The sequence below is a fragment of the Semicossyphus pulcher genome, unplaced genomic scaffold (assembly GCF_022749685.1).
Source record: "Semicossyphus pulcher isolate SPU_LCO1_2020_fin unplaced genomic scaffold, fSemPul1.0.p SCAF_1, whole genome shotgun sequence".
NCBI classification, from domain to species: Eukaryota; Metazoa; Chordata; class Actinopteri; order Labriformes; family Labridae; genus Semicossyphus; species Semicossyphus pulcher.
In genome coordinates, this window is record NW_027211603.1 from 37,445,001 (window position 1) to 37,464,165 (window position 19,165).

Genomic DNA, 19,165 nt, shown 5'->3' on the forward strand with positions numbered 1-19,165 from the left:
TTTGGAATAGATAAAAATACAAATAATATAAATGGTATAACAGTGAGTTAAAAGTAGAGCTTAAATTAAGGGAATGCCAAACTAAAAATATGTCTTAAGATTTTGTTTTAAAGTGTTAACAGGTTGTGATTCCCTCAGTTCCTCTGGCAGGCTTCTCCAGAGGCGAGGACCATAGACAGTAAATGCTGCACGCACACTTTGAACTAGTGTTGTGACGATCGCAAACGATCTGATTCTTTTGAACGTCTCTTTAATGCGAACGCCGGGAACTGAGTCGTAGTTGAGAGCCGTTCATTTTATAGTTCAATTTCACTGCCCTCGATCCACTCCCCTTTATGTCTAATTACCACAGGCAGCTTTTTTCAACTGCAACTCTGCAACATGTGCAGCGGAATCATGTCGCCACAACATAGTGCCGACAGTTAGCAACATCATAACCCTCCACCAATGTCTTTTTGTTGACATCTCTGTTCGCATACAGAGTTGTATCATAAATTATTGGCAAATCAATGACGTTGATTAATTGTTCCTAAATTATCCGTGCCAAATGAACGGTCGTTCGCCCGCTCTCCTCGTTGAGGTAGAGCGCTGAAACAGTGACAGGAGTCACAGGACATCAATCACACATGAAGTCGTGGCAACCAAATAAACAACAGCGGGACCAGTTTACTCCTCACAGTGTTCTAACGGCAAAAAAGGGTCAGACATCGGACGCTCTCTGTCCGCACACAATCATATGCAGTTTTGTTACGCAATCTAATCTAAACAATCATATTGTGTATCTCCGTATGTCCCTACTGTAAATGCATTGATTGTCGCTGTTTATAAAGCTTATAAATGTGCAGATGTCATTTGGTAACAATTGATCGATCGTTTTGATCCATACGTCATTAATAGCGTCCCTCGTGCACACGCGTGCACAGCTCACGTGCTGTTTTGAATTGAGAGAGAAAATATTTAACTTTTGTAACTTTATTAAACAGACCCCCCCCCCCCTCCAATCGACTGTATCACAGCACAGTTTCCCACTTTAGCTTTCCTGCTTAATAAAGACAAACACATTTAAATCCTCCTCATTGACCCTGGAGACACATGTCTCTCACTGAGGCGGCCTGTAAGTGCTCTGAACAATCAATACTGCGTCTTCAGGAATGCTTGACTCTGTGTTTTGTGATGTTTCATGAGGAGTGTTTATCAAGAGTGCTCCCTGGACATGAATAACTGATGGAGATGTGATGCTCTTTAGATTGGATAGAGATAGATTGGACTGTAAAAGGCGTCTCTGTGCAGTATACTACAAGGATTCATGCTACAAATGTAATAACAGATATTGATTTTTTTTTTTACAGAAGAACAAATTGAATTGACTGAGTTTCATTATAAACATAAACAAACTGTATCACATGACAACTCATCAGTAACAGGACCCATCTATAGACATGTGAACATGGCATCCTGTTATAAAGATCTGAAAGATTGATTTAAATTCTTGAAATCCTATTTAGAGTATGTAGAGTAACAGACAGACTAACAGATCCAGGCAGCTGTAGACCAGCGGCTCCTGTTCTGAATGTAAAATGATTGTTTTTGTTAATGGAGTCTGGTGGCTTTAAAGAGAGAGATGTAAGCTGATTCTGGTTTAAAAGAACAGGATCTTAATCTTTAACAAGTGTGTAAAAAGTGTAAAATGGTAAATGGACTGTACTCATATAGCACTTTTCTAGTCTTCCAACCATTAAAAGCGCCTTTATGCTACATGTCACATTCATCCTCCACACACTGATGGGAAAGGCCTAAGTGCCAATCTCCAATCAGGATCGATAGACACTCACACTGAAGGCTATGCCTTGTGGAGCAATTTGGGGTTAAGTGTCTTGCCCAAGGTCACTTTGACATGTGACTGTAGCAGTCAGGGAATCGAACCCCCAACCATCAGATTGCGAGATGATTCAGCAAACTAAGGTGCAAGACTTGATGAGAGCTCATGTTTGATCACAAGGAGACGTTAGCATGAAGCTGACCTGGGTTCAGTGTTACAGTCTGCTCTGGCTGTGAAGGAAGCCTGCATGCAGAGCAGAGGTGAATGCTGCGACTAAAACAGGGCCACATGATGGTGTCCATGTTTTCATGCTCCGCGTGTTCATGCTCCATGTGTTCATGCTCCGCGTGTTCAGGCTCCGCGTGTTCAGGCTCCGCGTGTTCATGCTCCGCGTGTTCATGCTCCGCGTGTTCATGCTCCGCGTGTTCATGCTCCATGTGTTCATGCTCCATGTGTTCATGCTGCATGTGTTCATGCTCCGCGTGTTCATGCTCCGTGTGTTCATGCTCCAAGTGTTCATGCTCCACGTGTTCATGCTCCACGTGTTCATACTCCGTGTGTTCATGCTCCGCGTGTTCATGCTCCATGTGTTCATGCTCCGTGTGTTCATGCTCCATGTGTAGATAGTCTGTGTGTTCATGCTCCATGTGTAGATGCTCCATGTGTTCATGCTTCATGTGTTCATGCTCCATGTGTAGATGCTCGGTGTGTTCATGCTCCGTGTGTTCTTGCTCCGTGTGTTCATGCTCCGTGTGTTCATGCTCCATGTGTTCATGCTCCAGGTGTTCATCCTTCATTTGTTCATGCTCCAGGTGTTCATCCTTCATTTGTTCATGCTCCATGTGTTCATGCTCCGTGTGTTCATGCTCCATGTGTTCATGCTTCATGTGTTCATGCTTCATGTGTTCATGCTCCATGTGTAGATGCTCGGTGTGTTCATGCTCCGTGTGTTCATGCTCCATGTGTTCATGCTCCATGTGTTCATCCTTCATTTGTTCATGCTCCATGTGTTCATGCTTCATGTGTTCATGCTCCATGTGTTCAGGTTACATGTGTTCATGCTCCATGTGTTCATGCTTCATGTGTTCATGCTCCATGTGTTCAGGTTACATGTGTTCATGCTTCATGTGTTCATGCTCCATGTGTTCAGGTTACATGTGTTCATGCTCCATGTGTTCATGCTTCATGTGTTCATGCTCCATGTGTTCAGGTTACATGTGTTCATGCTCCATGTGTTCATGCTTCATGTGTTCAGGTTACATGTGTTCATGCTTCATGTGGTCATGCTCCATGTGTTCATGCTCCATGTGTTCATGCTTCATGTGTTCATGCTCCGTGTGTTCTTGCTCCCTGTGTTCATGCTCCGTGTGTTCATGCTCCATGTGTTCATGCTTCATGTGTTCATGCTCCATGTGTAGATGCTCCATGTGTTCATGCTTCATGTGTTCATGCTCCATGTGTTCATGCTTCATGTGTTCATGCTCCATGTGTTCAGGTTACATGTGTTCATGCTCCATGTGTTCATGCTTCATGTGTTCCTGCTCCATGTGTTCAGGTTACATGTGTTCATGCTTCATGTGTCCATGCATGCTCCATGTGTTCATGCTTCATGTGTTCAGGTTACATGTGTAGATGCTCCATGTGTTCATGCTCCATGTGTTCATGCTCCGTGTGTTCATGCTCCATGTGTAGATGCTCCGTGTGTTCATGCTCCGTGTGTTCATGCTCCGTGTGTTCATGCTCCATGTGTTCATGCTCCATGTGTTCATGCTCCGTGTGTTCATGCTCCATGTGTTCATGCTCCATGTGTTCATGCTTCATGTGTTCATGCTCCATGTGTAGATGCTCCGTGTGTTCATGCTCCATGTGTTCATGCTCCATGTGTTCATGCTTCATGTGTTCATGCTCTATGTGTTCAGGTTACATGTGTTCATGCTCCATGTGTTCATGCTCCATGTGTTCCTGCTCCATTTGTTCAGGTTACATGTGTTCATGCTTCATGTGTTCATGCTCCATGTGTTCATGCTTCATGTGTTCATGCTCCATGTGTTCATGCTTCATGTGTTCATGCTCCATGTGTTCATGCTCTATGTGTTCATGCTTCATGTGTTCATGCTCCATGTGTTCATGCTCCATGTGTTCATGCTTCATGTGTTCATGCTTCATGTGTTCATGCTCCATGTGTTCATGCTTCATGTGTTCCTGCTTCATGTGGTCAGGTTACATGTGTTCCTGCTTCATCTGTCCATGCATGCTCCATGTGTTCATGCTTCATTTGTTCATGCTCCATGTGTACATGCTTCATTTGTTCATGCTCCATGTGTTCATGCTCCATGTATTCAGTCTTCATGTGTTCAGGTTTCATGTGTTCATGCTCCATGTGTTCATGCTTCAAGCTCCATGTGTTCATGCTTCATTTGTTCATGCTCCATGTGTTCATGCTTCATGTGTACATGCTTCATTTGTTCATGCTCCATGTGTTCATGCTTCATGTGTTCATGCTCCATGTGTTCAGGTTTCATGTGTTCATGCTTCATGTGTTCAAGCATGCTCCATGTGTTCATGCTTCATGTGTTCATGCTCCGTGTGTTCATGCTCCGTGTGTTCATGCTCGGTGTGTTCATGCTCCGTGTGTTCATGCTCCGTGTGTTCTTGCTCCGTGTGTTCATGCTCCGCGTGTTCATGCTCCATGTGTTCATGCTCGGTGTGTTCATGCTCGGTGTGTTCTTGCTCCGTGTGTTCATGCTCCGTGTGTTCATGCTCGGTGTGTTCATGCTCCGTGTGTTCTTGCTCCGTGTGTTCATGCTCCGTGTGTTCTTGCTCCGTGTGTTCATGCTTCATGTGTTCTTGCTCCGTGTGTTCATGCTCGGTGTGTTCATGCTCCGTGTGTTCTTGCTCCGTGTGTTCATGCTCCGTGTGTTCATGCTCGGTGTGTTCATGCTCCGTGTGTTCTTGCTCCGTGTGTTCATGCTCCATGTGTTCATTCTTCATGTGTTCATGCTCCATGTGTAGATGCTCCGTGTGTTCATGCTCCGTGTGTTCATGCTCCGTGTGTTCATGCTCGGTGTCTTCATGCTCCGTGTGTTCATGCTCGGTGTCTTCATGCTCCGTGTGTTCTTGCTCCGTGTGTTCATGCTCCATGTGTTCATGCTTCATGTGTTCATGCTCCATGTGTAGATGCTCCGTGTGTTCATGCTTCATGTGTTCATGCTCCATGTGTAGATGCTCCGTGTGTTCATGCTCCATGTGTTCATGCTCCATGTGTTCATCCTTCATTTGTTCATGCTCCATGTGTTCATGCTTCATGTGTTCATGCTCCATGTGTTCAGGTTACATGTGTTCATGCTCCATGTGTTCATGCTTCATGTGTTCCTGCTCCATGTGTTCAGGTTACATGTGTTCATGCTTCATGTGTTCATGCTCCATGTGTTCATGCTTCATGTGTCCATGCTCCGTGTGTTCATGCTCCATGTGTTCATGCTTCATGTGTTCATGCTCCATGTGTTCATGCTCCATGTGTACATGCTTCATTTGTTCATGCTCCATGTGTCCATGCTCCATGTGTTCATGCTCCATGTGTTCATGCTTCATGTGTTCATGCTCCATGTGTTCAGGTTTGATGTGTTCATGCTCCATGTGTTCATCCTTCATTTGTTCATGCTCCATGTGTTCATGCTTCATGTGTTCATGCTCCATGTGTTCAGGTTACATGTGTTCATGCTCCATGTGTTCATGCTTCATGTGTTCATGCTCCATGTGTTCAGGTTACATGTGTTCATGCTTCATGTGTTCATGCTCCATGTGTTCATGCTTCATGTGTCCATGCTCCGTGTGTTCATGCTCCATGTGTTCATGCTTCATGTGTTCATGCTCCATGTGTTCATGCTCCATGTGTACATGCTTCATTTGTTCATGCTCCATGTGTCCATGCTCCATGTGTTCATGCTCCATGTGTTCATGCTTCATGTGTTCATGCTCCATGTGTTCAGGTTTGATGTGTTCATGCTTCATGTGTTCATGCATGCTCCATGTGTCCATGCTTCATGTGTTCATGCTCCATGTGTTCAGGTTACATGTGTTCATGCTCCATGTGTTCATGCTCCATGTGTTCATGCTTCATGTGTTCATGCTCCATGTGTTCAGGTTTCATGTGTTCATGCTCCATGTGTTCAGTCTCCATGTGTTCATGCTTCATGTGTTCCTGCTTCATGTGGTCAGGTTACATGTGTTCCTGCTTCATCTGTCCATGCATGCTCCATGTGTTCATGCTTCATGTGTTCATGCTCCATGTGTTCATGCTTCATGTGTTCATGCTCCATGTGTCCATGCTCCATGTGTTCATGCTCCATGTGTTCATGCTCCATGTGTTCATGCTCCATGTGTTCATGCTTCATGTGTTCATGCTCCATGTGTTCAGGTTTCATGTGTTCATGCTTCATGTGTTCATGCATGCTCCATGTGTTCATGCTTCATTTGTTCATGCTCCATGTGTACATGCTTCATTTGTTCATGCTCCATGTGTTCATGCTTCATGTGTTCATGCTCCATGTGTTCAGGTTTCATGTGTTCATGCTTCATGTGTTCAAGCATGCTCCATGTGTTCATGCTTCATGTGTTCATGCTCCGTGTGTTCATGCTCCGTGTGTTCATGCTCGGTGTGTTCATGCTCCGTGTGTTCATGCTCCGTGTGTTCTTGCTCCGTGTGTTCATGCTCCGCGTGTTCATGCTCCATGTGTTCATGCTCGGTGTGTTCATGCTCGGTGTGTTCATGCTCCGTGTGTTCTTGCTCCGTGTGTTCATGCTCGGTGTGTTCATGCTCCGTGTGTTCTTGCTCCGTGTGTTCATGCTTCATGTGTTCTTGCTCCGTGTGTTCATGCTCGGTGTGTTCATGCTCCGTGTGTTCTTGCTCCGTGTGTTCATGCTCGGTGTGTTCATGCTCCGTGTGTTCTTGCTCCGTGTGTTCATGCTTCATGTGTTCTTGCTCCGTGTGTTCATGCTCGGTGTGTTCATGCTCCGTGTGTTCTTGCTCCGTGTGTTCATGCTCCGTGTGTTCTTGCTCCGTGTGTTCATGCTCGGTGTGTTCATGCTCCGTGTGTTCTTGCTCCGTGTGTTCATGCTCGGTGTGTTCTTGCTCCGTGTGTTCTTGCTCCGTGTGTTCATGCTTCATGTGTTCTTGCTCCGTGTGTTCATGCTCGGTGTGTTCATGCTCCGTGTGTTCTTGCTCCGTGTGTTCATGCTCGGTGTGTTCATGCTCCGTGTGTTCTTGCTCCGTGTGTTCATGCTCCATGTGTTCATTCTTCATGTGTTCATGCTCCATGTGTAGATGCTCCGTGTCTTCATGCTCCGTGTGTTCATGCTCCGTGTGTAGATGCTCGGTGTGTTCATGCTCCGTGTGTTCATGCTCGGTGTCTTCATGCTCCGTGTGTTCTTGCTCCGTGTGTTCATGCTCCATGTGTTCATGCTTCATGTGTTCATGCTCCATGTGTAGATGCTCCGTGTGTTCATGCTTCATGTGTTCATGCTCCATGTGTAGATGCTCCGTGTGTTCATGCTCCATGTGTTCATCCTTCATTTGTTCATGCTCCATGTGTTCATGCTTCATGTGTTCATGCTCCATGTGTTCAGGTTACATGTGTTCATGCTCCATGTGTTCATGCTTCATGTGTTCCTGCTCCATGTGTTCAGGTTACATGTGTTCATGCTTCGTGTGTTCATGCTCCGTGTGTTCTTGCTCCGTGTGTTCATGCTCCGCGTGTTCATGCTCCATGTGTTCATGCTCGGTGTGTTCATGCTCGGTGTGTTCTTGCTCCGTGTGTTCTTGCTCCGTGTGTTCATGCTTCATGTGTTCTTGCTCGGTGTGTTCATGCTCGGTGTGTTCATGCTCCGTGTGTTCTTGCTCCGTGTGTTCATGCTCCGTGTGTTCATGCTCGGTGTGTTCCTGCTCCGTGTGTTCTTGCTCCGTGTGTTCATGCTCCATGTGTTCATTCTTCATGTGTTCATGCTCCATGTGTAGATGCTCCGTGTCTTCATGCTCCGTGTGTTCATGCTCCGTGTGTAGATGCTCGGTGTGTTCATGCTCCGTGTGTTCATGCTCGGTGTCTTCATGCTCCGTGTGTTCTTGCTCCGTGTGTTCATGCTCCATGTGTTCATGCTTCATGTGTTCATGCTCCATGTGTAGATGCTCCGTGTGTTCATGCTTCATGTGTTCATGCTCCATGTGTAGATGCTCCGTGTGTTCATGCTCCATGTGTTCATGCTCCATGTGTTCATCCTTCATTTGTTCATGCTCCATGTGTTCATGCTTCATGTGTTCATGCTCCATGTGTTCAGGTTACATGTGTTCATGCTCCATGTGTTCATGCTTCATGTGTTCCTGCTCCATGTGTTCAGGTTTCATGTGTTCCTGCTTCATGTGTCCATGCATGCTCCATGTGTTCATGCTTCATGTGTTCATGCTCCATGTGTAGATGCTCCGTGTGTTCATGCTCCATGTGTTCATGCTCCATGTGTTCATGCTCCATGTGTTCATGCTTCATGTGTTCCTGCTTCATGTGTTCAGGTTACATGTGTTCATGCTCCATGTGGTCAGGTTTCATGTGTTCCTGCTTCATGTGTCCATGCATGCTCCATGTGTTCATGCTTCATGTGTTCATGCTCCATGTGTTCAGGTTACATGTCTTCATGCTCCATGTGTTCATGCTTCATGTGTTCATGCTCCATGTGTTCATGCTTCATGTGTCCATGCTCCGTGTGTTCATGCTCCATGTGTTCATGCTTCATGTGTTCATGCTCCATGTGTTCATGCTCCATGTGTTCATGCTCCATGTGTACATGCTTCATTTGTTCATGCTCCATGTGTTCATGCTCCATGTGTTCATGCTCCATGTGTCCATGCTCCATGTGTTCCTGCTCCATGTGTTCATGCTTCATGTGTTCATGCTCCATGTGTTCAGGTTTGATGTGTTCATGCTTCATGTGTTCATGCATGCTCCATGTGTCCATGCTTCATGTGTTCATGCTCCATGTGTTCAGGTTACATGTGTTCATGCTCCATGTGTTCATGCTCCATGTGTTCAGGTTTCATGTGTTCATGCTCCATGTGTTCAGTCTCCATGTGTTCAGGTTTCATGTGTTCACGCTCCATGTGTTCACATGTGTTCACGCTCCATGTGTTCCCATGTGTTCATGCTCCATGTGTTCAGGTTTCATGTGTTCACGCTCCATGTGTTCACGCTCCATGTGTTCATGCTCCATGTGTTCAGGTTTCATGTGTTCATGCTCCATGTGTTCAGTCTCCATGTGTTCAGGTTTCATGTGTTCACGCTCCATGTGTTCACATGTGTTCACGCTCCATGTGTTCCCATGTGTTCATGCTCCATGTGTTCAGGTTTCATGTGTTCACGCTCCATGTGTTCACGCTCCATGTGTTCACACCCCATGTGTTCATGCTTCATGTGTTCAGGTTTCATGTGTTCATGCTTTATGTGTTCATGCTTCATATGTTCAGGTTTCATGTGTTCATGCTCCTTGTAGACTGAGTGACTCCCTTGTTGGCCTAAAAGAAAGCAGACTGAAGATCTCTCTGATTCTCTCTACGTTTCCAGGCAGAGCGTGAACGTCAGTACGAGCTCCCCCAGGCCCACCGCCCCCCTAAACCACCCAAGGAGACCTACCTGATCGAGCAGGTCTTCTCTCCGCACCCCTTCACCCCCTCCCTCAAAGCCCATGTGAAAGGCAGCCCGCTGTACATGGACCTGAGGCTCAGCAGCCTGTCAGACGGGAAGCGCAGCCAGCCGTCCTGGACCATGGAGGAGTACAAACGCAGCTCAGGAGAGAAAGGGAAGCAGCTCACAGCTCTGGACCTGCAGGTACTGGACAATAACAGATCCCAGCACAGTCACAGGGGGCCGCATGGGTGGGTGGGCGATTGGGGGGGGGGGTTTGGGGGGGGGACTAACCATGTGACTTTGGTCCATACTTATACCTGTCTCTTCTCCTCATGGGGCTCATTATTAAAGGTTTCCACTCTGAATCAGGCCAATTAAAGATGATGACACGATACCTGAGCAGGGCTGTAGTCTGGACAACTTACAGGAGGTGAAGTCCAGCACTTTTAGACCAGAGGACATGTTTACCAAATGACCAACAGGTACAAATAGTTTTGGAATTGCTGCAGCAGATAAACATAACAAAATACATGGCAGTGACAGCAATGACATCATGTCCCTGTAAGCATGCATTAACTTATGAAGGTATCTAAGAGGAAAAGCAAGACCATATGGCAGTCCACTCTAACACTGACACATAAGAGCTGCCAACTGATAGACAGAAGAAAGGTAGAACGTGAAGAAATGTGAGAGGCAGAGGGGGGAGGCAGAGGGGGGAGAGAGGGAGAAAAGTTGGCTAAAATGTCAAATTGCAGGATGCTAAAAATAAAAGCAGTTTGTTGTAAATGCACAGTGTGTCACTGCTAAAGTGCTCTCCTGTCTAATAAGTGGAGACAGGGAAGCCCTCCTCTCTCACTGTGACTGTGTTCTCTGCTCAGAGACTCATCATGTGGAATCACTGTTAATGATTCCTGCTCATGATTACAGCAGATTCAAATCACACTGTTTCAGTGGTGCTTATCAATAACACTCACAGACAGACCAACACGTCACCTGCTTTTAATCATAGCTGCTCTTTTATGCCTGTTTCTGGTGACAGCTGTGTTCACGGTGTTCATGTTCTCTGCTTCTCTGTCAGTCTGTCGGTTAGTCACTGTCCCCTCCCTCTCCCCTCACAGTCCCCTCACAGCCCCCTCACTGTCCCCTCTCTCTCCCCTCACTCTCCCCTCACAGTCCCCTCACAGTCCCCTCACTCTCCCCTCACAGTCCCCTCACAGCCCCCTCACTGTCCCCTCACTGTCCCCTCGCTCTCCCCTCATTGTCCCCTCGCTCTACCCTCACTGTCCCCTCTCTCTCCCCTCACTGTCCCCTCACTGTCCCCTCTCTCTCCCCTCACTGTCCCCTCACTGTCCCCTCGCTCTCCCCTCACAGTCCCCCCCGGCCCCCCCTCTCTCCCCTCACAGTCCCCTCACTGTCCCCTCGCTCTCCCCTCATTGTCCCCTCGCTCTCCCCTCACTGTCCCCTCTCTCTCCCCTCACTCTCCCCTCGCTCTCACCTCGCTCTCCCCTCACTGTGCCCTCGCTCTCCCCTCAATATCCCCTCGCTCTCCCCTCACTGTCCCCTCACTGTGCCCTCGCTCTCCCCTCATTGTCCCCTCGCTCTCCCCTCACTGTCCCCTCACTGTCACCTCGCTCTCCCCTCACTGTGCCCTCGCTCTCCCCTCATTGTCCCCTCGCTCTCCCCTCACTGTCCCCTCACTGTCCCCTCGCTCTCACCTCATTGTCACCTCGCTCTCACCTCATTGTCCCCTCGCTCTCCCCTCACTGTCCCCTCACTGTCCCCTCGCTCTCCCCTCATTGTCACCTCGCTCTCCCCTCATTGTCCCCTCACTGTCCCCTCACTGTCCCCTCGCTCTTACCTCATTGTCCCGTCGCTCTCCCCTCACTGTCCCCTCACTGTCCCCTCGTTCTCCCCTGATAGCCCCCTCACTGTCCCCTCGCTCTCCCCTCACTGTCCCCTCGCTCTCCCCTTACAGCTCCCTCACTGTCCCCTCGCTCTCCCCTTACAGCCCCCTCACTGTCCCCTCACTGTCCCCTCGCTCTCCCCTTACAGCCCCCTCACTGTCCCCTCACTGTCCCCTCGCTCTCCCCTTACAGCCCCCTCACTGTCCCCTCACTCTCCCCTCGCTCTCCCCTCACTGTTCCCTCACTGTCCCCTCACTCTCCCCTCACTCTCCCCTCTCTGTTCCCTCACTGTCCCCTCACTCTCCCCTTACAGCCCCCTCACTGTCCCCTCACTCTCCCCTCACTCTCCCCTCTCTGTTCCCTCACTGTCCCCTCACTCTCCCCTTACAGCCCCCTCACTGTCCCCTCACTCTCCCCTCGCTCTCCCCTCACTGTTCCCTCACTGTCCCCTCACTCTCCCCTCGCTCTCCCCTCACTGTTCCCTCACTGTCCCCTCAAACTCCCCTCACTCTCCCCTCTCTGTCCCCTCGTTCTCCCCTTACTCTCCCCTTGCTGTCCCCTCGCTCTCACCTTGCTCTCCCCTCACAGCCCCCTCACTGTCCCCTCGCTCTCCCCTCGCTCTCCCCTCACTATGCCCTCGCTCTCTCATGTACCTGTTTGTTCTCCTGTGGTCAAAACAATCCACGGACAATCTCTGCAGAGAAACACAGGGTGAGACGTTCTCTGGTGTTATGCCCCTGCTGTAAATGATGTGCTGCGACCTCTCCTGTTTGATGTAGGCCTACTTACGCTGTTGTTTTGTTTTAAAGGTTTAAAGTCGAGCTGAAACGGCATTTCGAGAGTATCTAGCTTCCGTATCGTGACGTATTTCCGAGTGAAACAGGACGTGCAGGTGGGACATATCATTAGAGGGATTTGATTTGATCGTTGAGAAGTGGGCGTAGACAAACACACAGCGCAGTAGCTAGCTAACTGACCGAGCGTTCTTGGTGCTCTGCGGCTAAATGTTGCAGATTGATTGGTTGAAATTGGTTGGTCCTAGCTGACGTAGGCACACGGGATATTTTTTTTTTACAGGAAGAAAAAATTATCGGATTTTGATATAAGAATACGAAGAAATTGATTTTCTGTATTTTTTTGGCCTATATTGTCAAATAGATGCACAATATTACCGAGGATTTGATCTAAAAGGATTAAAATGACATTTTTCATTTCACCTGGACTTTAAAGGTTTAATGTGCACAAATCTCTCCCCACGTCAAGGCCAGAGCTACACTGTCAATCTGATGATAATGGTTATAAGCAGATATCTGCACATGAATGCAACCGACATGTTTCTGAACAAGCCTTTGTTATATGCAGGTAAACAGTCTGTGTGGAGAGCTAAAGAGGAGGAGCAAAATGTAATCGAGGAACCCATCAGCCATTGTCTGATGTAGATTAAGCTGTTGATTCATCTTTAAACACATACATCATATGTCTACATATATGTGCAGATAACAGTGAGGTGGTAAACATCTCTCTACTCAAACTCCATTCTCCAGTCTAAAGTTGATAGTCATGCTGTAAAGCATGGCCATCACACCTCAAAGGAAGTCTGGCCCCTGAAATCACTCATCGTTAATCTGACTATCTGACAGCTACATATTGCCCTTATAACAGTTAGTCATAAGGGCTGTCAATTAAAGCCGCTGAGATGTTACATGACTAGTTCGATGTGTTCAAAGACATCGCCTGTCCATGAGGGCAACATCCCACTGTAGGTGTGTTAACACTCTCACAAAGATGTAATGACTGTGGATCTCAGTGATGCAGCTCCACAGGAACACAGCTGACAGGTCTCCTTCAAAGTAAGGGTCTGAGCGGATACACAGGAGGTTTGTTTTCATATGTCTGTTGTAATGCTCTCTTAGTTAGAGCATTCATTCTTTGTGTTATGATGTTTATTGTAGACAGTGGCGACTGTTGTCACCAGAAAGGACTGCAAACAAATTATGTTATTACTCATTCTTAAAGATTATTATCTACTATAATGTATAATCTATGAATTTACCATCTTCCTACATTGCATATCATTTGTGTTAGGATTGTAGTTCACGGTTTTTGGTCCCTGCCGTTCTGCTTCAGACTTCGTTCTCCCGATTCGTGTCGGCCTTGGGTGGCGTGAAAGGGCTCGCCCCTCTCTCACAATGCAGTGTGTATCGTATGTGTGAAAACATGATTATGCATGCTCAGAGTTTTACTGTATTCAAGGTTGATCACACAAATTTGACAGTGTCATTCTGTCTGTCATGGTGCGAACGTGTCAGCAAAAGAGGAAAGACATGTTTAGCATAACGGCAGCTAGCTTGAGAAAATGAACTAAGTGGATTTAATAGTCAAGCACAGCCGCCTTTCTCTTCAAGTGTCCCTCAGGTGAGTGAAAGCATGTTTAATCATTGTGCCTTTGGGCTGAAGGTTTGTGCATTAGCCATATTGTTGTGCTGGATTGATTTATATAGATGGTGACGAGTGTCAGTGCGTCCATGCTTATCTATTACGTAGTTGTCATGTTGTTGTCACAGAATGGCACTGTCCATAAAAAGTTGCCTGCACGCTTCGTTGTGGCCTTCAGTGTGTTGAGCTCTTTGCTGTTTCTTTATTTATTCATTCATTTGTTCTGAGCTGGGTCTTGACGGCTTAAATGTTACATTTTTAATTCAGGCTTGTGACAGTGGTGATGTTACTTGTGTAATTGCTCTGTCTGCAGCATCCCTTCTGTGCAAATAAACACGATGTCCCAGGCTGAAATTAATATGTGTGTCTTTGGATTGCTAAAAAGCTTGGGTACGGGGATGATGGTTAGGTGTGCCTTTACACACAGGTGAGGCAGAGGCACACTCTGATCCAGTGTACAGTGTTACATTAGTAATGTATGTAATGTACATACATTGATTGCTCTTTTTCAAACATGAATCAAACCCTGGTCTCTTGGAAGAAAGTCTGTTTGTTTAGACTTCAGTGGTACATCAAAAAAAAAAGCTAAAAGACAGCAACAATGAATGACTAAAGAGACGTATTTACATGGTCATATTTTGAAGCACAGGGCCACAGTGCAAGCTGCTGAATGTGCGAACAGGCTGGCTGTGCATTAAAGCACTGACAGCCAATCAGGAAGTGGGGCAGCTAAACAACAACGCACATCAAACACCTTAAGACAGAACTCATCATGGAAAAAATTACCTGACTAGGTCTTTTCATATTGTTCAGTACGTGTTGTAGCCCACGCTGTGCAGCACTTCAGTGTCTGTGTCACTCATGAACACCTTGGCGTCACTCACATATAAAGAGAGCTCAATAAAGAGAAAACAGTACCAGTTTATAATCATATTAATGGAACATGTGTTTGCTGTCCCCTGTGCCTGCTGCTCTCTCTTCCAGCGTGTGAACAGGAGTCACTTTAAATACCAACATGCTGTTAGTTGAACCATTACAGTGAAGGATGTCTCTCGTGCAGTGTATGTAGTGAAGCTGCTGCAGAACAGATTGGAAAACAAAATCAATCTCCGTGTAGCAGAGCCACAGTCTGCCCTTACTATGTTCTCATCATATCCAGGCTCCAGACGATGTTTCTCCACTCTCCAGCTCAACTATATATTAAACCTACCCTTTATTAAAGTACAGATGGTGTATCTTAACCCCTAGAACTCTGCAGCAGAAATGCAGAGCCATGCAGAGCACACAGTAGTATTTTTGCTTGATGTGTCATTATTTAAAGTTAGCATTATTAAAAGTTTCATATCCAGTAAATCTGTTTAAGCTACACTCGGATTGTGCAGCTCTGTGTCCCCTAAACCTGTGAAATGAGACAAATAGACTCCACCTAATTGACCATTTGCTTAGCCCCTCCCTTGGACAGCCACTGTCCAATGCCACGTTAGTAACAGTAACTGGAGACGGGAGGCCTGTCAACCTTTCAGAACAAGGAGAAATGCTGAAACGGTGTGCATATGGAATCTGCAAGATCGACAGCAGATATCCTCAGTCCTTTTCTAAAGCCAAAACCTCCCTAGAGAGAGAGAGAGAGAGAGATTGACTAACGTAGCTAACAGAAGGTAGAAAAGGAGACTGAAAACAAAGTGGAACCTTGCCTGAGTTCCTGAAAATCAGTCTCACTGTTGCACATCCTGACATGATGGAATATATGCATTACTGTATTTGTTCAAGCTTTTCTCAGGCCTGTGCATCCTCTGTCTGTGTTTTCATCAGACCCAGGAGTCTCTGAACCCCAACAACCTGGAGTACTGGATGGAGGACGTGTACACACCTGGCTTTGACTCACTGCTGAAGAGGAAGGAGGCGGAGTTCAGGAGGGCCAAGGCGTGTAAGATCGGTGCACTGATCGCAGCCGCCACCTGCACTGTGATCCTGGTCATCGTGGTTCCCATCTGCACCATGAAAACATGAGAGGCTGTGCTGAGTGGATGGTGACCTTTGTGTTTGTGCTCTGGTGAGTGTGCAGCAGATTTATGGGACATCAGGCGGATGCAGTATTTGCTTCAGGTGGTCTTTTCTTGCCTATATAAAAACTATTAGGACAGCTATTGTACAATAGAACTGAAATCAGCAAGTGCATCATATATAGTGTACATAGAGGTTTAACATGAGTAGTTTATTGTGTCGGTCTCTCTTTAACACCTGCAGCAGATGAACTCTACTGGTTTTGTTCTGTAACCAGCGTCTGATATTTTTATTTTTCCTATAATTACTGTACAGTGATTTTGGATCAAAGTTATTTTTGATGAATTATCTGGTTGAATGTGAGAATTTATCTTTATTTTATTATCTTTCTTCAATAACAGCGAGCATTTTAGGTAATGAACTTTGTGCAACACATTTTCTAATTAGAAACGCGATATACTGAAGTAGTTGAAATAATAAAGGTATACCTGTACATAGGCTGCAGACACAGTAGGACTGCACAGATTAACTGAATGTATTAATAACGTTAGGTAACGCTGCTCACTTGGGAGGAAGACGAGACATAACTGAATGTTGAGTTCTAACCAGCCGTCAGCTCACACCAGCCCTCCTCCTGAAACAGACCATCTTTTCCTTTCTTCACTGAATCCTCTGAGTGTGTGAGGCTCACCTGTGAGGACCGTCGGCCTCAGCACTATCGATTGGACCAGTTTCACACAAGCACAAACCACAACAGCAACAACAACAAGCCTGTCAGCAGGTTTGCCCATCTGTATGCTGCTGCAGGCTTTCAAATGCCTTAAAGAACAGACTCTTCTGTCGCACAGCTAGCCCACCCATTAACACGCCCACTTCATAGCAAAGCCAGCCATTAACCTTAGTATTAACGAAGTCTCTAGTTTAACCTGCATTTAATTTAAGAGCTGACGATTTGAAATACAGTCTAGAAGACTCTCCACTTTTTTAAGCTGTGTTGCTGAGTTCTGCAGGAGCAACAGCATGAAAGGCTGCAAACTTTACAAGTCTGAAATGAGCCTGATCATCGTTCATGAGGTTTTCACCGGAGATGAATTATCTGCAGAGGTCTCCTCCTCCTCAAGACAAAGATATTTAAAACCAGAAAACACATTAAAGCAGTTTCATTTTAAAGTCAGGGTTTCTCTGACACTCTTCTGCAGGGCTTCAGGGGCAGGGAGCTGAGCTGTCGTCAACTTTAGCTTGTGTTGGAAGTCTGGAGCTGTGAAGAAGTTTCAGGAGACCCAGACGTCTCACGCAGAAATATTAATTAAAGCTTGTAGGAGAAGAGAGATAGAACAACAAAGACAGCGTGGTGCAGCCCTATTCTGAAGCTGTTCCTTTGTGAAGTATTTAACCCTGTTTATTGGATTCTAAAACAAGGAACCACACTTACCTAGATCATGCTGACTCATGCTCAACCTCTTTAGCTCACACATATAGTCTATAGTTTATTGTTATGAATCGAAGATCTTGAGTCCCTGAGATACAGAGCCAGTGCAGCTGTGTCAGTCAGCTATGGCTCACTGCAGCCGTCCTGCAGGCAGTGAACTGAGTTATCTCTGTGAGACATTCAGGCTGTGATCTTCTGTTGTTAGAGTTACAACTGAAACGTGCTGTGTCATACCCCGAAACATCTCTGAAGGGAAACTCCTTCTTCACTTACTCATGAAAATGAGTTTTCAAACGTTTTGGAATCGCTCTTGTAGGGAACATTGACAGCATTACAGAAAGGATCCCTACTGTTGTTCAAGACAAAATCATTCTTTTAACCAGAAACAGCTGTTACATCACTCTCTGCAAAGCCACCAGACTCCACTGTCACAAACACTGGAATCTACAGCTGCCCAGTTAGAGTGTTTGTGGTTTCATTTTGGTGTTTGTTGCTTTGTTCGGATCAATATTTGGCTAACACACGAGGGAAAGGGTCTGCTTCTGTCGATGGAGTCTGGTGGCTTTGAAGAGAGTGATGTGACGGCTGTTTCTGGTTTCAAGTTTAGTAAACATGAACTTTTAGAGGACAGACTTTGATCAGGATCATGTGGAGACATCGTGTCAAACCTGCCAGGGGAAGAAATCTACTGGAACAGTGTTAAAACTTCTTCTACCCATTTGTCACTAAGACCCCAAAACATATATAATATGTTATGTCCACATAAAGCCTGCAGCAGTTTACAGTGTTTGCCGTTGCCTCATTGGCTCAGTAAGAAACAGATGGGCTTCATGGGGTTCATGTGACAGGAGGACATGCCAGTAGCCCAGCTTCATATTTATCTTTTAGTTTGTTGTACCTGTGGCAGCGTACTGTCGGGAGATGATCCACCAAGCCGACATCAACACTTTTGTCAAAGCTACGTTTTAGTGCCAGCGCATGAACACGTCATAACTGTAACAATATTTAACTTGTGCAGATATTTTATTATTTTATGAACATAAACTTCTGACTCTCTTGAATGTAACACATCCTTTATCTATCTGCCGTGTATTAGTGACAGTGGTGCTGCAGCAGAGAGCCCCTGCGTGTGTTTCTTTATGTTTCCTCTGCATTGGATCTGCCTTCACACAGGAACATGAGCTGCTCTGAACGAGTCTGTAAATAGTGTGAGGACGGAGGCACCCTGTGGGAGCAGGTGCTAAATGGAATATTACTATAATAAAAGTTATTGTTCTGACTGTTCATGGATCATTGTGTGTTTTATCTGGGATGTCTGAGAATATTTTTATGGACATTTAAACCCAAATAATCTGTCATCGGCTTTGTTAAGATCTTCACTTACTTACTACTTTAATATACTGTAGACACATAGACACCCATAATCTCACTCAGTATACACACAGTATATATGCAGTAACAGTGTTCTTACAAGCCAAAAATAACAGGACTTCATCTGTGGAAAGGTTATTCCCCCTCCTACTCTATATTTGCCTCCAGTTTTCATCACAACCAGAGGCCATGGATCCTCCTTTGAAGCTCATCACAAGTGTTGACAGTTGCTGCCTCTCTCTGAGACTCTCAGCACCACAAGCTTGGCTGCACTCTGCGAACATGGTGTTTGGGGTAAAAGGGAACTATTATCTCTTCATAATATATCTGACATTGTTCAGAATAGAGAAAGTGAATGATTTACAGGCTCCCTGCTGGAACTCATGCAGGGAGTCAGTGGATGATTCGGGAAACATAGTTCGCTTTACGTCCTGCGACACCTCGACTCCTCAGGGACAAACACAAGAATCCTGATTTCGGACCTCAGCTCAACCAATCCTTTCCTCCAAAGTCACTCAAACCATCTGAAAGCACC

General features: G+C 46.1%; 1 protein-coding gene across 1 annotated transcript in view; it reads left to right on the forward strand.

The window, feature by feature from the left end:
• Positions 1–18,543, forward strand: part of minar1 (membrane integral NOTCH2 associated receptor 1) — a 36,282-nt gene extending 17,739 nt beyond the window's left edge. The window contains exons 5-6 of the mRNA XM_069663326.1: positions 9,424–9,687; positions 15,639–18,543. Coding sequence (XP_069519427.1) covers positions 9,424–9,687; positions 15,639–15,836 — 462 coding nt within the window. The 3' untranslated portion in view covers positions 15,837–18,543. The remainder of the gene's footprint in view (positions 1–9,423; positions 9,688–15,638) is intronic.
• Positions 18,544–19,165: the final 622 nt, after the last annotated feature.